This window comes from Pezoporus occidentalis, unplaced genomic scaffold, assembly GCF_034315485.1.
Source record: "Pezoporus occidentalis ecotype Australia unplaced genomic scaffold, CSIRO_AGI_Poc_V1 ctg50, whole genome shotgun sequence".
Classification (NCBI taxonomy): Eukaryota; Metazoa; Chordata; class Aves; order Psittaciformes; family Psittacidae; genus Pezoporus; species Pezoporus occidentalis.
Window position 1 is genome coordinate 1,974,176 of NW_026915836.1, and position 19,259 is coordinate 1,993,434.

General features: G+C 41.9%; 1 protein-coding gene across 5 annotated transcripts in view; it reads left to right on the plus strand.

The window, feature by feature from the left end:
* TTC7A (tetratricopeptide repeat domain 7A) overlaps positions 1 to 19,259 on the plus strand; it is a 170,993-nt gene that overhangs the window by 79,342 nt on the left and 72,392 nt on the right. For all 5 annotated transcript variants that reach the window (XM_062637012.1, XM_062637013.1, XM_062637015.1 and 2 more), the window contains one exon: positions 3,133 to 3,293. In XM_062637012.1, coding sequence (XP_062492996.1) covers positions 3,133 to 3,293 — 161 coding nt within the window. The remainder of the gene's footprint in view (positions 1 to 3,132; positions 3,294 to 19,259) is intronic.

A 19,259-nucleotide genomic window follows, 5' to 3' on the forward strand; every position in this document is an offset into this window, starting at 1 on the left:
CTCTTATGAGATCCCATTTCATTTACCATCCTAAACATGCAAGCGAATTCTACTGCTGGGAATTATTTTTAACACTCATGCTCCTTTCCTTTTTATACCTACAGTTGTAACATCCCAGCATTGTTTTTAAGGAAGCATATAGCATTATTGATATAAATCCTGTTATATAAGAGGCAGCCTAAGCAATCCATATTGTGGCATTATTTTGGTAATGCTGCAGGATGCTATTTCTGGCTTACTGCAGTATCTTTGCTTCCTGATCAGTGTGATCTGAATATACCTGTGTTGCCATACAGAAGACGTGTGGTATATTTATTAACAGAAAGATGAATCGGAGAAGGGTAGCATCTTCTAATTGCAGGCCCCGCTCGGACTTGCAGCCTAGCTGAAATAAGATTACTTCTGAGCACAGCACTTGTAGGGAATTTAAACTGGCAGCCTACCTCTGATACAGCCCTGAAGTTTCAGGGTGCCATCTGGGCTGCCAGCTTCCATCTTTCTCATATTACAGAGTTACTTAAATAAGCAGGCTGTGGCATCTGTCAATAGGTTGATGATCTCTGCTCTTCAAAAGAAGTTTATGTTGACTTCTGCCAAATATCTTGCTCTTATTGTTCTAGAAATTTAGTTTGTGTTTTGTTGCATCTGGTGTGTTGCAGGTTGTTATTTTGTATCATGCTTCCCATAAAGAATAGAGTCTCATCATATTATTAAAGGTTATTTTTTCTTATCTCTGTGTTGTTTGCTGTTTCTAATTAAGCAGCAATACTGTGTAGGCTACTAACAGTGTTACAGCACTAAGGAATCCATTTGAGCTCAAGTTAAACAATCAGGTGTCAGGGACGCATGATTAACTTTCAAAACCAGCCAGTGCCTGTGACTCTGGCACTAGAGTGAAGCACTGCAATGAGATATTACCATTGCAAGCCTTATTCTGCAGAACAGGGGGAAATTAATTTAGGTTGCATCTATTACAATAGTTTGCAGGGCTGGCCACAGCTCACTTTTGTGATGCTTTCTTTCGCATGTATTTGTTTCATATATGTTGCAACAGAACTGGGGAGCTTCTTTGATAGCTGACCTCTGTCAGGGGTATGAGCTTGCAGCTGCGTGATCATCAGACAGCTACACATATAAAGCAGCCTCAGTGACTTTGTATATGGATGTGCAAGTAAGGTCAAGTATCCTTACAGTTTCAAAGCCCCTCAGTAAAGACACTACTTGTAAGTATTATTCTTTCTCTGATTCATACTAGCAAATTAGGATCACCTTCCCAAGTCTTTGAATCGAATCATACAACAGTGGAGTTCAGCAGGCACCTCTGGAGATCATCCAGTCCAATCCCTGCTCAAAGCAGGGTCAGCTGGGACAGGTTGCTCAAAGCTCCCTCCAGTTGTTTGGTTTGTAGGTCTGAAACAAAAGAATGGAAAAAATAAGGTGTCTTAGTCCTGAGGAGAGCCTTAGGATAGCAGCTAGATAGATCTATCAGGATAGATACCCTGAGGATAGCAGACCAAACATTAGATACCTCTGGTATACCTACTGAAGAGCTCCATGGATGGGGAGATCTGGGCCCACCACAGTCTCATGCCTGTTGTCCTTGTTCCAAGTTGTCCTTTCATTGTTAGTGTTTTTACATTGTAAGAAAATGTGTCCTAGGGAGCTGCTATGGGAGCATTAGTGACTTAAGCCAGCGTGTTTAGCTTTGCAGTGGGCTGTAACGCATGTGGTTCAGGTAGCTCCACTGACAAGCAGTAATTCAGTAAAGCTGAGCACTCAGTCATATATCCCAACCTGAATGTAAGCCAGGACACTGGGCAGTTTGGAAGCTTTGGGCAAAGGCCAGTTTGGGGTTATGTCTTTGGAGCAGTTGCACTGATCTCCAGACTTGCATGTAGTCACCAGTAATAGAGTAGTTGAGTAACTTGGCTTGCGTATGCTCAGTAAGAGAGAAATGTCACTTGCACGTTAGGATTAAGTTGCGCCATGAACAGCGTATATACCATGCTCCCTGAGGGACACCTGGCATCTACAAAGCCAGCAACCTCTGTTGTAACAGCAGGCAGTGTCATTGTGCTTTCCTTAGTTACGTGCTACCTGTTTTTCTGGGTGATCTGTGGAGGTGGTGGGAAGTCATGCTGGTGGTATGCCAGTGTCTGCAGAGCTTTGCTAGGTGGGAAGTTCTCATAGTAGGAAAGAAGGAAATATATTCTCCATCCCTTAAGGGGGGGGGGGGGGGGAAGGGAAATATATATGAGGAAAAGAAATATATTCATTTTCTGTCTTGCTTTCTGCAGGCGTCCAGGGGCAAACACAGATCTGGAATAACCTGAGTAACAGGGTTTTCAGATACTAGAGAACCTGATAAAAAGTCCTCCGTATAAAACTTACTGGTAGCCAAAGGCAAGAAAATCTACTAAAGAAGTTCCCTTCTGAACAGATAGATAGCCTAAAATAGGGTATTAGATCACGAAGAGCATGTGATATACTTGCATGCATTATAGATGTTAAGTTTTCTGCCAAGTGAGACTTTATTCTAATGACATGCTGCTGCTGTGAGTGTTGGGACTGCTCTTTACATAGCTGCTAGCACAGATATTTCTTTTTCTGACAGCATTTGACTCTTTTATTTATTTGACTCTTTTATATTGACCCTTTTACCCTTGAACAGTCCAGTTTTTGTGTTCTTGATCTGAGCCATGAAAGACCTTGTACAGCCATCACAAGAGACAAAATGAAGCAGAGATGTGTAGTGCTTTCCCTGAGGTGAAGAGCAGCCACCCATCTTAGAAATGAGGTTGAGAATAGGGCCGTTGTAGTGGAGATGTTCACAGCACAGAAGCACCATGTCAAAGTAAGAGGGGGTTGATTGGATAAGGTCTGCTTCTCCTGTTTATAAGCAGTGATATAGTAACGCTGCAGATTCCTTTCTGTAGAATGTGTGGTTTTTCTTCAGGCAGCACAGTCTGTTAATCTTGGCAGTCTATTCAGATGGTAGAACTCTTTCTCATAGGTGCCTAAGTAGGATTTCTTTGTAATTTCTAATGACTGTGTTTTTTCATACCTTTGAGATGCACCATATGACTGAAGGAGAAATGTGTTCTCTTTATTTCTACCCCCATCTCTTCCCAGATTTCTGATGCTATAGAACATCTTCAAGAAGCACTACAACTGTGCAAAGATGACATGAATTCACTTCATCTACTGGCCCTCCTCTTTTCAGCTCAGAAGCACTATCAGCATGCACTGGATGTCATCAACATGGCTGTGGTTGAGTACCCAGAAAGCTTTAGGTAAGAGTTACAGCATGACGTGGGACATCCAGGCAGGAATGATCTGCGCACTAGCCCTGTTAAATCAGGTGTGCTACTGCTGTGCCACTCTCCTGGGTGTACTGTGAAGCTAAAACCTGTGAAGCTCAGGGTATTCTTTTGATTTTCTGTCTTCATAGGCTTTCAAAATTAATCTTTGTGCTTGTTTGCTTTTCCGGTATTTGTCTCTCTGTATTGTGTTGATGGCGTTTTCTCCCATGTATCTCCCTTTACTTTTTCATATGTCACTTTACACATGGAAAAATGAGTGTGAGGCTTCTACGATGATGTTTGTCTGTATCACAAAGCATTTTGTATGTGGTAAACTCCGTGGTTAAAGACAAACAAATTCTTCATTTTATTGACCATTCTTTTGATGCTCATGTACGACACAATTTGCTGCAGCATCACAGTTAGGGAAAAATATCAGTTGAAAGTCACAAGTTGTAATAACATGTAGCTGAAAGGATGGTTTCGCTGCCTAAGAGCAGGCTTGAAACAGCACAGACTTCTTGGAGCCAGAGATTTCCACTGTTCTGTGTTTGACTCAGTCCTTCATCCATCCAAGGGAGATAAATTGAATTCCTTGCAATTTATTTTCAATGACCTTTCAAAACAATGAATTTGTCTGTTCTGTGCAAAAAATACACAAGCTACTGCAATACTCTCTGGTCATTGCATACTGGCTGAGTTTTGCAGCCAAACTGCAGAAACTCCTGTTGCAATGCTCAAGACCAGCTTTTTAACTGATGTTTTAAACCCATGCAGCATTGCCTTTAGACAGCCTGTTTTCTCTGGAGAGAGGGAGCATCCTTCACAGGTGTTGTCCAGCAGCTGACTGGGACTTTGTCTAAACCAGAGCATGAGAATGTCCCAAGTGAGACTAAGCCTATCTAAATGCGAGCTTGAATGCTCTAGGGTCTTTTAAGAACTATGGTGCTGTATCAGCATATAATGCTTTTGATTGTAAACTGCATGCTGGCATTTAAAATAGCTCTGCTGACTGAGTTTTTGAAGTTAGTTACTTTGCATATGTGAGGAGCTAAGACTGTCTGTGCACATCTTTGAGAATGAAATGAAAATTAGTAATGGAGAAGCTTTTAAAATGATGCCAGTGTCTCTTCAGAGTGTGAACATGGGTATGACTGAAACAGGAAACACTCCAGTGGCTGCTAAATTGTGTTTTGTGGTTTGAAAGTAATAGGCATAGTAAAAAACCTCATGTCTTACAGTCAAAGGCCAGATATTCATTGAGGACCTCAAACACTTAAAGATAGATAAGAAAGAGGAAGAGGAAGAAAAAGATCATTATTTATGTGAGGAGAAGAGTATTTGTCTTGTCAGATCAACCAACCGGTCCATCAAGTCCTGGATCTTTCCTCTAGCACTTTACAGATAATTTATGTTTTGGTGGAGAACAAAACACAGTGTGTGCAAAGCAGCTTGGAGGACTTTGGGGTGGATTCCCTGGTGCTGTCTGGTAATCTGATTGCCCCAAAGTGGGAAACGATATTACATCCTATGCTTCTGTCAGTAGCATTCTTCATGTGCGGAAGGACCTTGCAAGGAAGGAGCAGCGGAATAGGTTGTTTCTGATAGAAATGATTAATATTGGTAGCGAAAGCCACAGGTTCATGCTTATTCCTAGACACAGACTTTCTAGAGTGTGTGCTCTTGGAAGAACCCCTCTTAGCTCCCTGCGTTCACTGTGGTACGTAACACAGTTGGCAGTGAGACTTGTTCACAGGTACACATGGATGCAAGAATAGTGGCTGGCTTCTTGCCTGCTGCTATCAGCAGTCTGTCTGTGTGTGTCTTTCTCTAAACCAGCCAGCAAATAAGTGGTGAGTGAGGGAATGGAGAAAGAGTGTGACAGAAAAAACATGGAATGAAAATTTTAACAAGCATTTCTGAAGAAAGAGAAGAATGGGAATCCAGTGGGAGGGGGGCAGGAGCAAGAAGACTACAGACTGCATCTGTAGTTTGCATCAAATCTGCAACTGCTTCAGACTCTCTAGAGGTCTGAAGTACAGTTCATGCTGGGAGGGCTTTAGTGCTTTGTAAAACCTCTGGGAAGGGAGAAAAACCTGATGCTATTGTGTATCTCCAGTTGTTATTGCCTTATAGAAAAATTGTAGGAATTTTTACTACTATGTGGAATGACTACAGGATATTTCATGTAAATAGTATAGGCAAGTTCAACTGTGTGAGTTTAAAGCTGTATTTAGAAGAGGTTGATTATTTTTCCCAATTCACATTGATATGAACCAGGCAACTGTGTAATGTGGTGCCTGAGGGCTTCCTTCCTAATGGCCGCTCTTTTTGGAAGCAAAGTTTGATGGCATGTATCAAGAAAAGAAGGTGAAAGCTGCATTAAAGGACTTTACGGCTCTGTAGATGACAAAAAATTAAAGCATTGACTGGGTGTGTATCCTAAACAAAAGAAAGAATAATACATTAAAAATTAAGGTCTTAGCTGGCCAAACTGTGGACATCTCATACTGTTTTGTTGCTCTCTGTATGTAATTAAGGTTTGTTCTCGCTTTTTATTTTCATATTGAATTCTTTCATTGTATATTTTAAAGAAGTGATCGTTCACAATGTCACGTAGTTGGTTAGTGGCTGAAGCAGCTGGAAAAAATACACTGCATTGCTCAGCTAACACATAGCATCCTTTGGCATGAGCCACGTTAACACTGCCCCGAATGTGTCTATAAGGGCTGCTTGTTGGAGTGTTGTTTAAACTTAAACATGTACTTCGCATTTCAGTGGTTGGTTTGATGCATAGGGAGGAGGGATACAAAAGCTAGGCACTGAGTACAGTGAGAGATGGAGTGCTTTGGATCAAGCTGTTGGTGAAGAATGTTGAAGAACAGCTGGATATGCAAAAGCACAAATTGTTCCAAAAAAAAAAAGAACTTGGGAAGATCACTTCTGATTGAAAGGCAGCATATAGTAACAAATACATTCCGTTAATCAGTGAATGGCTGAATTTGAGCACTTAGATGCGCTGTCAAGCAATGGTGGAGGAAGGCTGGATAGAGGAAGAATGAGAGCTAGCTATGTTAGGCATGTTGCAAGATGGGATGAACCAGTAGAAATACACTGATTTTATATTCATTGCCATGAATATAAAAGATAGAACTAATAGCAGTCTTTACATGGGAGGTATTGTCTGTATTTTTCAGGTTTTTCACCTGAAAAAAGCCCTGGCTCCTGTGGAGGCAGGCTGCCAATGGTAAAACTTCATGCTTGTCCATCCTGTCAATGTTAGTATGCTTTTAAAAGAAGTTAGTAAATGCAGCCTCAGCAGTTAGGTTTGATATATATTTCAAAGCACTGTCTTAAGCTTAATTTGGGAGAGAAGACTCCTAATAGCATCAGCTGTCTCCCCTCTAGGTCAGTTACTCTGTTTTCAAGGTTTTTTTAAGATGGATTCCTTCAATTTTTTTCAAACTCAAAGACCACCCTTTTGGGCAGTGTTCTGCCTGGGACTGGCTGTCATTACCTCCCCAGGCTTGTTTTGGGGATAGATCTTTTTACCTGGAAGAAATAATATTCATGAGCTACCCCTCTTGCCCTCCAGGTGTTCTTCTTAAGATAGTGCTTGTTTTTCTAGACAGAAAGAATTTCCCCTTTTAAAGCACGTATTCACACCTCACAGTGTTCCATGCAGAAGTCCCATAGGTCTGGCAGCCTGCGAAGCTCACCACAGAGCCTGTCTGACATGGTCCTTTATCTTCAGGTAGTAATATTTCCTCCTTCCTGTTTTGCTTGTGTAAGATTGACTTTGTCCTCTGGACTCACCCACTCTACCAGGGCCTGTTTTGCTCTCTGGTCATCTTCTATCTCTATTTGGTTAGCTCCCTGCACTGAAGGATTAAGGTCTGTACCTACCCTGAAATTGGAAATAGGATTATCAATATTATGGGTATTCCATTGCTTTATAATTGCTCCCAGACTGCTTATCAAAACATGTTCTGTTGTTTGCTAGTTTGTTTTTTTGTCTCCTGGACAGCTTCCCTTTAAGTTACAAGAACACATTCTTCTGGCATAAGTGCAACAGCTTCTAATTGCTGCTGGATGTGATGGTGAATGTTACATTAAATTATCATGTCTTTGTAACAGTTCTGCATGTGGTACAGGACTCGTAACTCCTAAGTGAATAGCCACTTCCTTCTCTTCCTTCCTAAAGTGTAAAGTCACTATTCTGTTGCTTTGAGTCTCAAAACTAGTTTTAAAGGGAAATAACTGAAAACTTTTAGAAAGGGCTGCTATTCTACAAATAAAGACTCAAAAAGAAGCAGGTGGGCTGGTGTTTTAGAGCAGCATAGCTGTCAAATGCTTTTGTTCTGCCCAGATATTTGCTATCATGAATGTAATTACTGTAAATGTAGTGCAAAGAAAGCTCAGAAGTCAAAGGAATGTTAAATGTATGTCTTGGAGACCCTCAATAAAATAAAGTAAGTAAATTTTGCATGGGGAATTGTGTGTTATTTTAGCAGAGAGATTTGTGGTGGTTTTCCTACAGCCAGCCCTCAAAATACAAAATCCTCTTCTAGAAGTGGTTTACAGATAGCAAATGTCCTTGACTTCATCACTACTGCATTAATTTTGTTAAGGATGTGTGCAGTAATCATCTGGCAAGATTTATTTGTCATAGTGTGGTGCAGGCTTGCTGTGGGGAGAGCCATTCTGTGGTATATAAGCGGTGCCATTTACCAGGTGCTTCCATTTGCTACGGAGAATCCCCAGTGCAAAATCAGAATCTCAAAACTCATGATTAAACTGGCATCTCCAGTTTGGTTTGTGTTTTTCCATTACTTGTCAAGCTGTTTCTTGTATGTTGAAAATAAGCATCTCTTGTCTTCTTTGAGCAATATCTTTGTGGGAATTGGTGGAGAACTATAATATCATTGACAGCCATAAAGTAAAACTGTCATCTTTCCTATAATCATCGGTAAGAAGGAGTCGCTTGCCTCTCAGTGGATGGTTTGCAAACCTTTGTCTTAGGCCTAGTCTCTACTACCCCCAGGTAATGTCACTGTGTGTGCTGGAGAACGGTTCTACCACAAAAGTGGTGGTGACCTCGCTTGTCTTTAGAGAGCCAGCTCAGCCTGCCTATATGATTGCAGTTCGTCATTAGGCAAGAAGCAAGGAAGCCTGGTGCATCTTGTCAGCAGACACGGTGATAAAACAAACTTGTTAAAGTTCTCAGGATATTGTTTTGCTTGAATTCCTCAAGGAGGCAAGATCTGAGGATCTGAAACAAGTATAAGTTAATATTTTGGCTGTAGCATTTCATCATACTAGACAAGTTTTATAAATAGGATATTCAGAACTCTTAAGGATGGGCCTCTTGTAAGCTGACTTCTTATAGTGGTGTGTCCACACACTGGCTGGTGAGAGTGACCCACAAACGTGTTTATCTCTCTGCTGATGCCCAAGACAATAATAAGAATAATAAAAGATGGAAGTACGTACTTAGGTGATGTGACAGTACTGTGCTGCAAGAGTACAAAACATGTATTCTGTTTTCAGAATACATGCTTCACTTTAAAAAAGAGATGTATTATGTAGATTTAGAAAGGTTGAAATTGGGCTTTGTGCTATAGCAACCATGAATGTTTGCTTTTGTTGGCATGTTATTATTCCTTGTTCATTTTATAAGACTAACAAAAAAAAACCCTTGGTGATACATTGCAATAATCAGGTCTATCCTCTGTGGAACAGGTAATGATACTGACATACTAAAGGAGAGCTTCAAGCTAGTCTTCTGACTTTTATTCATCATAACACATATACAAGACTGGATTCTTATTTTGGCAAGTTGAAACAGATATAAGCATCCCTTTCTAAGGGTCACAGCCTGATCTAAACCAAAAATTCAGCAGATGAGCATGATAAGCTTCCTATCCACCATCTTAATGCAGTGGGAAGAAATATCTCCCTAGCTGGCTCATGGCTGTTTGTGCCAGGAATAGATTTGTGTTAGTATATGTATCAATCTTAAAATTACATGTGTGGATTCAGTGGTTCCTGAGGAGGATTCCATTCCCTCATAGCACAGGGTTCAGGATATGAATAAAAGGAATAAACCAGAGCTTAGACAGGAAACCTGTTGCAGACTTATTTTCTTAGTGTGAAAAGAAGGAACAGCTCTGCAGTTTTGCAACCTTTGTGGCAATGGTTTGAGTCTTTCCTCCAGATGAAAGATCAATTTTACTTCATAATAACTTTGTTCCTGCCACCTGAGTAAATGGCTACTGCCTCCATTCATTTAAGACCTTTACAGCGAGCAGCAGTGCTTCCAGATGCTAGTTTTGGCATTGAGAGGTAACACAAGTACTGCAAATGCATAGGCTTCACTTCAGAAATTTAAGAATAAATTCCACAGTGCAGGAATTGGCTGATGAATATGGCTGATTTGAGATGAGATAGTTGCTAATCAGATTTATTTGTGTAAAAGCAAGAAGTTCCATAAGGGAGCATCAGTAAATTTGTGTTTGGGATTTTAAGCTCGGATTTTGCATGCCCTGGTGTAGATCCCTGCTGTGCATTTGTTGGGGCTGCTGGCTTGCATTGACGTGACATTTAAGGCTTAATGACTACTGATAACCCAGAGGAAAATGAAACCTGCAAACTGCTTTGTGGCAGTAATAACTGGCTAAGTTATTTGTTGATCTTTAAAATTTGTGTTTCTTTGATGAGTCAGGCCTTAATGGAATAAAGTCTGATCCGTCAGCACTGCTGCTTTTTGAAAGAGCAAAATGTCAATTTTATATTCTTCTACTTGCATTTATCTTATGCAATTAACTTCTTGCCAGTACTTTCTCACCCCGATGGGGAGAAGATGCTTTTTGGTTCCTGCTGGCTCACTTCAGGGCACTGTAGATACCTGCCATACCAGTGAGTTGGTCCCCCACCATGCACGTTTCTCCCTGCTAAGTGCCACTGTCTTTCAAACAGCTGCTGGGTGTTCTGCTTTATATTCAAAGGAAGTGTTTAGGAGGCCTCACTGTCTATATTGAATGCTGGAATATATTGAAAGACAAGATGTGTGTATTGTTTGGGCAGCAGAGTCAAGTTGGCAGTAGGAACTCTGTGAGTTACAGTGTTCAGCTGTAGTCCGTGCATGTAGGGGTTACCCAGTGTGAGGAGGGACTTGGTGATGGGGATCAGTGTTTCTACCTGGCAGGTTTGTGAACTCCAAAGGTACACCTGGGTCACTGAGACCAGAAGGAGGACCTGAGGCATGCTTCCTGCCTGGAAATCAAAGAGAGAACCAAGGGGGAAAGGTGGTGTTGGTGTGGGAAGCCCAGCTCTAAACCTTCCCTTCCTGCTATGGGACCACACATGGATACGGTGGGGGCTGCATAGGGTACCACCATTTGTTAGCAGCTTCAGATGTTAATTCTGCTGGAAAACATGGTTGTAACCTCTTGATCTGAGCTCATTCAGGGCTTTTTCATTATATGAGTAAAGGAGAAAGCAAAACGCCCTGTTTCGCTGTTTTTCGTGTCTCTACATCTAGTGAAGGTGAAGGCTGTGGGGAGTCTGCTGTCAAACATACAGATCTGATACTCTGAAATTGTTTCCTGAGGCAGTCAAAGGTGCCAGAGGAATGGAGGAAGATGGTTTGGGGGTTTGGTTGTGTCATTTTTTTATGTGTTTTTTTTTTCTTAGGCATTCCTGGATTTCCTGAGACCTTTAAAACCCCTCAAATGCAAGGATGATCAGGAGTCGTTTCTTGATTGAGAATTCGTTTTTCAACGTGCAGAATGTCAGCTTTGTTAGCATTTACTGAGAATTGCTGATGATAATCATTTCTGGAAAACACAGGTCCTGAAACAGGGAGCGGCACGGATGTTAATGCTTAGCAAATTGTTTTTCAGCGCAGTAAATTACTTTCCAAGAAATCACAGTGTGGTCAAGCCGTGTTGTGTCTCAGATGAGTATAAATCTCTGATCACTCAATGAAAGGGTTGGCTTTTTTTTCATCTCCAGCTGGAAATTTCAGACTCGAGTGACTTCTGCTCTAAGGTCCTAGGAGTATTTATTTGTCTGATGAGTACAAAATGTTTTGGGTTTCATTATTTTCCTCCTCAAAAAGAGGAGGGAGGGGGGATATATTCAGACTTGCTGAAGAACTCACCAGGGAACAGAAGCTGAATATAGTAACTTTTCAGGCACAGGTGTGGTTTTTCTCTTCTGAAAATAAGGAAAGCCCTTGCTCTTCCCTGTCCCAGAAACACTGGCAATAATTGCATCTTAGATGGTAAGTGTACTTCTCATTGAAGAAGTGTACTATTGACATGAATGTCTGCAGAGCCACGTATGTAAGCAGGCGTAGTCATAGTATTTGATATTAGTCAGTGCTCATGTTTCTGAATGGTTTAGTTTTTGTTAGTAAAGGAAAAAGAAGGATGAATGAAGAGGTTATCATCGAAGAAGAGACTGACGTAGAAGTTCTGCATTGCCAACATGCCTTTTAAAATGCTCACATACATTTTGCAATATGCTAACATTTTTGCAACACCAAGCAGATAATATGAATAATTTTTGTCTTTCCTTTATTCATTTTCACCTTGGCTTGAAGCTTCCTGTTCTGCACGTAGCTCAGCAGTAAGTTTGTTTTAAGACTATTTCAGGAGGAAGGGTGAAAACAAGGATTGAGACCTATATGGTCTAACCAAGTTCGCAGTCAGTAACAGAATTCTTCCTACATACACCGACAGAAAATTCAACCCAGAACTACAAAAGTAAATGTAGAATTGTGTTTCTAAGCCCTGTGGCTGGAAATGTGAACTGATGGAAATCTTGCAGGTCAGGAAATGAGTGCAGTGACCTCTGCTCCATATGCCTCTATCAGGTGGACAAGTGTCAAGAAGGTGATAACTACCACCTGAAATGAAGATCATATCTGTAAGCAGTTGTGCTGGAATTCAGAGTGAAGAGACTCCTGAACATCTTTCTTTAACCTTTTTCTCCCGGAATCTGACCATTCATGTCTGCCATCTGAGCACATGAAATGACTTGAGGTTATTCTGTAGCTTTTCTTTTTATTTTCTCAGGACAAGGTCAATGTCCTTCTGTTTTTGGCATTTAGCACAGTGGTTCTCTGAACCCAGCTGAGACTATAGCGTGCCACTGCAGTCAGTGTAATGAACAGGAGAGATGGCCAGTGGGCAAAGGGAGCTGCAAGGAGTGCTACTGAGTGAAAGAGGAATCTGTGCCTCCCACCCCATGAGTTTCAATAATCAGTCACTTTGTCTGGTTCTTCAAAAATTAGATATTTGCTGTGTTGGGTAGAAAGCTTGGCTTAATAAATTGTGGTAATAGTTAAGTGTGCAGGCTAGCAAAGTAAGAATGACATAACTCGACGTGAAACAAAGGGATACAGTAGAGGGATGAGGATCATCTTTGGAGTCTTTTCCAGCCCTTCCCATACTATTGCAGTGGAAGTGCTTGGAGAGGCTGTACTGCAAAAATGGCACTTTAGGTGAGGAATGTGGGACATCTGCCCAGCCCCAGGTGCCCATGCCAGCATCCATGGCCCCACCAGGAGCGAGGTGCTCCCTGACACGTAAGGATGCAGAAAGATAGATGCTGGCTGCTGGACCATCCTGAGTGGGAGTGAGAAAGAGCTGGTGCACCAGTTGCAAAGGGTATGTCCATCCTGCTGGGGCTGCTCCTCGTGGGGATATGGCTGGGCTGGATTCATCCCATCTCCTTGGGCTGCTGCTGGCAGTCTCCATAGAGATGTGGATCTGTGCTGCTTGTGCTCACACTCTTGAGCCTTGCAGACCCCATGGGCTGCCTTGGACTGTGCAGCAGCTTTTCAGCTGGCCATCGACTAGTTTAGAGTTGTGTACCATGGTACTGAGAGTTAATCATTTGGAGGGGGGTTTTTTGCATCCAAAGCGCTTGTGTGAATTAATGCTTTTTCTTACACAATTGCATGTAGGAGTCAGGGTACATATACTAAATTATCTTTCAATCAAAAACATTCTCTTGAAACTAAACTGGATGGTACATTTCTTGTTTATTGCTCTAGCGTTAAAGCCGATGGAAATGCTGGAGAATCTTTTGTTGCCAGGGGTGCAAACTGTGTCCCCCCTTAATCATGAGGCTGCACATTGTCAGTTTGGAAATTGCAACTGGAAAAAGGTTTGGTTTTTCAAATCCACTTTAAAAACAGGAAAAACAAAATATAATAGATGTACTCTTTGGAGCCTCTATACCAGGTGATTTTTCCAACACAAAAGGTGTTGAAACCTGCTCTACCAGCAGCTCTGGGATTACGTTGCTTCCTTCTCAGTGACAACCAGCAATTGCCTGCTGCTTCCCTGTCAAGCAGGGGCATAGCCCTGAGCAGAAGAGGAAGGGAGACACTGTAGGGTGGTGATGTCCAAGTGGGTGTCTGTGTGTTTCTTAGGGAGTGTAAAAACAAGCACATGTTAAACTTCTGCAATGTTAGTTCTGTTCTTTAAGCCCTATGATGATATTGTGAAGGCCATGGCAGGGGGGGGTTGGAACTTGATGATCTTAAGGTCCTTTCCAACCCTAACTATTCTATGATTCTATGAAATAAGATGCAGGAAGGAATGTTGTATACGGCTTGTTATTTGTGATAGCTACATTGGAAAGCATGTAAAGGGTTCTAGTACAGATTTGTGATGTTCTAGAGGTAAAACTGGTCTTACAAGAATGAAATATCTCCTTCAGATGCCTCACCCGCTCAGAACATTCCTAATCCTTGCAATACACTTTTGTCATTGGATGTGCATCAGGTATTAGTTAGACTTTGCTCATTTCTCCACCTAGTTCTCCTGCAGACTTCTATTGCAAAAAGATGTGTTTTAGACATGGCAATATCCACTTCTGATCTCATATAAGGGGCCCTTGCACACAGCGGAGCCAGTGTCTCATTTTGCAAGTTATAACAGTACGTGCCTTGAATTCTGGATGTAAGCAATATCCTAGCTGAAAAATAACTTAATCTTTTCTCAACACAGCATAAGCGACAGTACAGTGTAAAGTTGCCATGCCACAAAAAGCTAGAAGCAGCGCTCACAAATTCTGTATTCCAGCAGGTACTCATTATGTGCCTACATAGACTAGGCCATTAGTGTGGGATTAGTTGCCAAGTCGTGGGAGAGAGAGAAATCATGGTTTTAGGTGTCTCTGTGAGTACAGGGAAGAACCAGTGAAGCAATTCTGTATCCAAACAGCACCTTAAGGAAATCTTGTTTCTTACAGGATAGGGCAGATTGGCTCTTCAGCACTTAGGAGGCTGTTAATAAGCTGAAAGACGGGTTGCAAATAATGTCACAGCTAAAACCGAGAAGTGTTGCTCTGCCATTAAGGACAAAGCCACATACAGGTTCTCACAAATGAATGAATAAATTCTAAATGCTTCCTCTGATGTGTGAACGCCGAAATTAACACCACTGATTTCTGCACACTAAGAATAGTACAGGGTGTCAGCACCGAGGGAGGAAGGGAAAGAGTCTTCTCCAGCATTCAGATTGCTTAAAGCTGAAACCATGTAGCCTAAATGGCTGCATCTTCCATTTCAGAAATGAACTATATAGCCCTGTGTCAGAGAAACCCCTAGTCATTGGCTTGGCCCCAGCCTAAGCGATGCTTTTACTGCAGGAAAACAAGTGCACAGACACAGATTTTCTGACCTTGGTATTTGTAAGTGCTTATCATTGCTTCTGAGCAGGTTCTGTTTGGGCTGATGGCCTTTTAAGAGAAAGCTTAGTGCCTGGGTTTCAAGCTGAAGGGAAGGAAAGCCACACTGTTTTACCCTACCCAAGTAGGGGAAAAAGCAGAGCTGAGAACGGTGCAGATGGCCTGAGTCGGACTGGTGCACAGTACCAGAGTATCAGCATCAGATGACTACCTTAAAAAGTGAGGCCCTGTCATCTCCCTGTTTTCACTGGGGATCTCATAAACCACTTTTCCAAGATTATGCATAATAGCAGTTTGTCTGGCTGAAAATATCCCCCAGAAGAACAAGAAAAGAATCTCTGTAAAATCAGAATACATTAAAGGCCAAGGAACGGAGGGTGTTTCTTTTATTTTCTTACTTGATGTTGCATTTTTATCAGCTTCGTTTGATGAAACTTAACAAAGCAAAACCCTGCAGTTCTGCAGGATGTGTGTTTTCTACCCAGTGCTTTCCGAACTGGCTACAGGCATTTTTCTCCCATCAAATTCAATGGCCTCTCAGCAAATGTTATTAAACTCAATTGCCAATTCCTCCTGTACACGACAGCCACTGCCAGCAGCGTAATTGTCCAGGGAGGAAGTCACTGCTTGTCTTACTCAGTCCATCTACATTCCTTCACAGTTTTAGCCTATATCATGAACAATGTTGATTACGAGTTCAGCACTTAAACAGTGCCATTAAACTGTGTGCCCTAATCAGCGTGAGGCACTTTGAGTTGGGCTTGGAATAGGATTTGCAAGGGGGACTGTGCGCAGAGCCGGTGCTTTGTGAAGTTTAAGGCTGCAGTTGTGTCGAGGTTTTATATAACAAATGCCTCATGCCTTAGTCAGGGCCACTTGTAGTGAGGGTAGCTATAGTAACAAAACAAAGTTTCTAGCTAGCGAAGGAATATTTCCAATGAGCAGGACATCGGTGTCTGATCCAGCCCCTGAAATATGCTTATTTATCAGTTTTGTGGGCAGCGCTATTTTAATAGCTGCTACTCTATTTTCAAAGCTATTTAGATGTTTCCATTTGTTTGCTTTTGGGGTGTTTTTTTTTTTTTTGTTTCATTTTTTATTTGTATTCCTAAAACCTATGGAGGGATTTGTTCCTTTTGCTTTCAAATGGAAATGTTCTAATTATATTCCTGCTTTTTAAACTTGTTTTCCTAAAGAAATGGCAATTTTGCAGTTGGGCTTTTTATAATCTGAGCACTTTTGGAACTATTGGCTGATTTAAAACAAGTTTTGCAGTGTGATAATGAAGTTTCTGCAGGTTTCCTAAGAAGAGCTGGTTGAGTCGAGGCTGGAGGGGCCAGGCAGAGCCGAGCCGTGCTGTGCTGGGGTTAGCAGTGCCAGCAGGATGGAGTTTCATACCACTTGGGAAGGGACAGCTTGTTGCATTTCAGTGAAGAGTATATAAATACCTGCTGTTTCTGTGTCTTACATGCTCATTTGCATGTGTAACAAGTGATCGCAGAATGAGTAAGGAAGGTAATGAGGGATGCTGCAAGTGGTACTCGGTACAGCTTAACCAAAACCAAACTTGCACACTTTGGAGGTGCGGTAGAAGGCTGGGGGCTCAGCATGGTCTGCAGGACTCAGCCTCCCTTGGAAACCTCTGTTAGGTTTTCATAGGAATCCTAACCTGAAAGCAGCAGCCTGGTTAAATAAGGGCCAAAAGAATTATTATTCCCTTAATAAAAAGGTCTAGTAAAACTTCAGCGGGGAGCTTTTCTGTTGCCAAACCCATGGTTTATGAGGAGCAGTAAGACATTTTTAAGGGAAGCATGGCATTTGCTGAAGCAAGCTGAAAACACAGTTATTGGCCCCAAAGCTGTGATGGTGTTTGGACACTCTGTGTGTGAGTTTCCTTATCCTGGCTTCGTAAATTAAGAAAGTGCTAGTTTTTAAAGAGATCCCTGACCTTCTCTTCTATTGTCTGTGAATAATTGTGTTTTCTAAAGTTCAGTAACTTTCCACTCAAATGGATGACACATAAATTCACATGAGGAGCCTCCAATAAAACTAAATGCATTGCCGCCCTGGAGTGGACTCTCCCATTCCATGTATTTCCTCTTTCAAGCAACAGCTTCTGGCTTCTAGCCATTTGGTGGTGGAGTATTTGGAGCACCAGGCAAGGAAGTGGAGGTGTGGAAAATAGAAGGGAAAACACTGAGGGGAAGCCAACATTTGGTGTTTGGACTTGAGGGAAGGTAGAAAATTCATTTCAAGCTCTTACTCAGTTTTATGGGGTCATTCCCATCTAGTGATTTATCTTTTCTGCACAGTCAGATGCTTGCCTGTCCACCAGCAGACAGGAAACAGAAAAGCAGTTCTCTTGCAAAAGCACATTTCCTAGATGGTGAGTAACTGCAGTAAACCATTTCAGCCACAGACTCCTTGCAGTGAAACTCCGTTTGAACCTCCCAGTGGCCCTGTGATGGATCAAACGTTTCGTAATCATTTTGTACAGCACTGAAATGCAGCTGTGATTGAGGAGTAGAGCAGCTCTTTAACAGGCAATAACAATAGCATGTACCAGGTTAGGCTGGGAAGTCTGGAGGAGTAATCTGCCAGTTCAAGTTGGGGAGGTGGCTGTAGAGAGGCAGGATGTAGAGACCAAAGTTGGGGTTTTACCATACTATAATGGCCTAACACCTGTGATCCTGTAAAAATGTGACTTAGGCTCCTTCCTATCTTCAGTTAATGAAAACTTGGGATTTAGACTTCATTTATGGGATGGGTATTAAAAATGATGAATCTTAAGGGGGCAAATGTAATCCTAAAAGACCCAAATAAAAGCTAGTTTAAAGTGTTAAGGGAAGCTGGCCAAATATGACTAAATGCATCTCTTTCAGTTGGTGGTTAGAAAGATATTTTTTACTCCCCTAAATCAGCTACAGCACTAAATGCCATAATAGAAACATTCTAAAATTAGTAGAACTGGCTGTTTTTTCTGTCTTTGCTGCACAGTTCTGGTTAGGGTTATTGATGAAAAACTCAACTTTTGCCTTCTCTCTCTTTTATTAAATCAGTAATAGGATGAGTTAACGGATGCAGTAAGTTTCAGACTGTATTCTACATAATGTCAGTTTGTGTTGTTTTCCCAAGAGCATTTAACTTTGTGGTGTTGTGTAACAACTCTAATAAGAGCACAGCAGTTTCTTTATGGTGTTTCCTGCATAACTGTGCTCTTGATTTGTGGTGGATTAGGCAGGTTCATCCTTTGGATTGTTAAGAACAAAATTCCCAAGACTGAACATCACAGTTCCCTGCAGGATGGTGGCAGTGTTCAAAACAGATTGCATAGCTCAGTTCTATGGATAAAGGGACCTGAGACTCAGGTGTAATCACTACTGAGGTTGTTCTTTCCTTCTTCTGCCAGCCCACGGTGCTCATAAAAAGTAGTCGCAGGTGCTTTGGGGACTGGTCTGCACTCTAAAGCTGAAGGAAAATTGGCCGCGGACCCAAGTGGAGACACAACAGTCACACTATTTCTTTCACTGTTGTAATTTAGGCCTGCTTCCTGAGCAGCAATAATAAACCATGGAATGACTCATTTGACAAGGTGAGTTGCAGTTTAACTTTTATTTATGGCAGCGGCAGAAAAATGTGTCACATGGATGTGTTCCCACGCGCAGCCCATGGGGAGAGGAGAGGGAGGGATGAGTCCAGCGCCCTGGCTGCGTTTTCTTGGTTACATAGGGAGTTTCACAGCTACGCAGTTTAGGCATGGAGGGTTGGTATACGTGAACAGAGCCTCTCCTGTCTGCCGCTGCATGTGCTGCCTGCAGTGAAGCGGGGTACCTTGAGTGGGGATGGAGCGGTTCACGGTGGTGCAGAGCTGTACCAAGCCACACCAGGCTTGCGATTAGCTGGTTTAGCAAGAGGGAACAGCACACGGCTTACACGGAGAGGTGAAATGTGTCACTGGCTTAATCCATTTCCTGGGGTAGTCTTTGCTGGGTTAACTCCTACAGGGCTATGTTACGGAGCAAACCAGCTAGATGATGTGTTCTGTGACTTAAGTAGTTGCCTAGATGATAGCTTTTATGGACTTGGGGAATTTATGTGCTACGGTTCTTATCATGTAGTGGCTTTGCAAAAGTGATATTTTTGTACTTGAGGCTTCAGTTGTCCATTCGTTGTATCCTGAATATAAATACCGGAATTTGTATCCATTGGAAACGTCAAGCTGTCATCTCTTCTGAGCAATCTGGAATA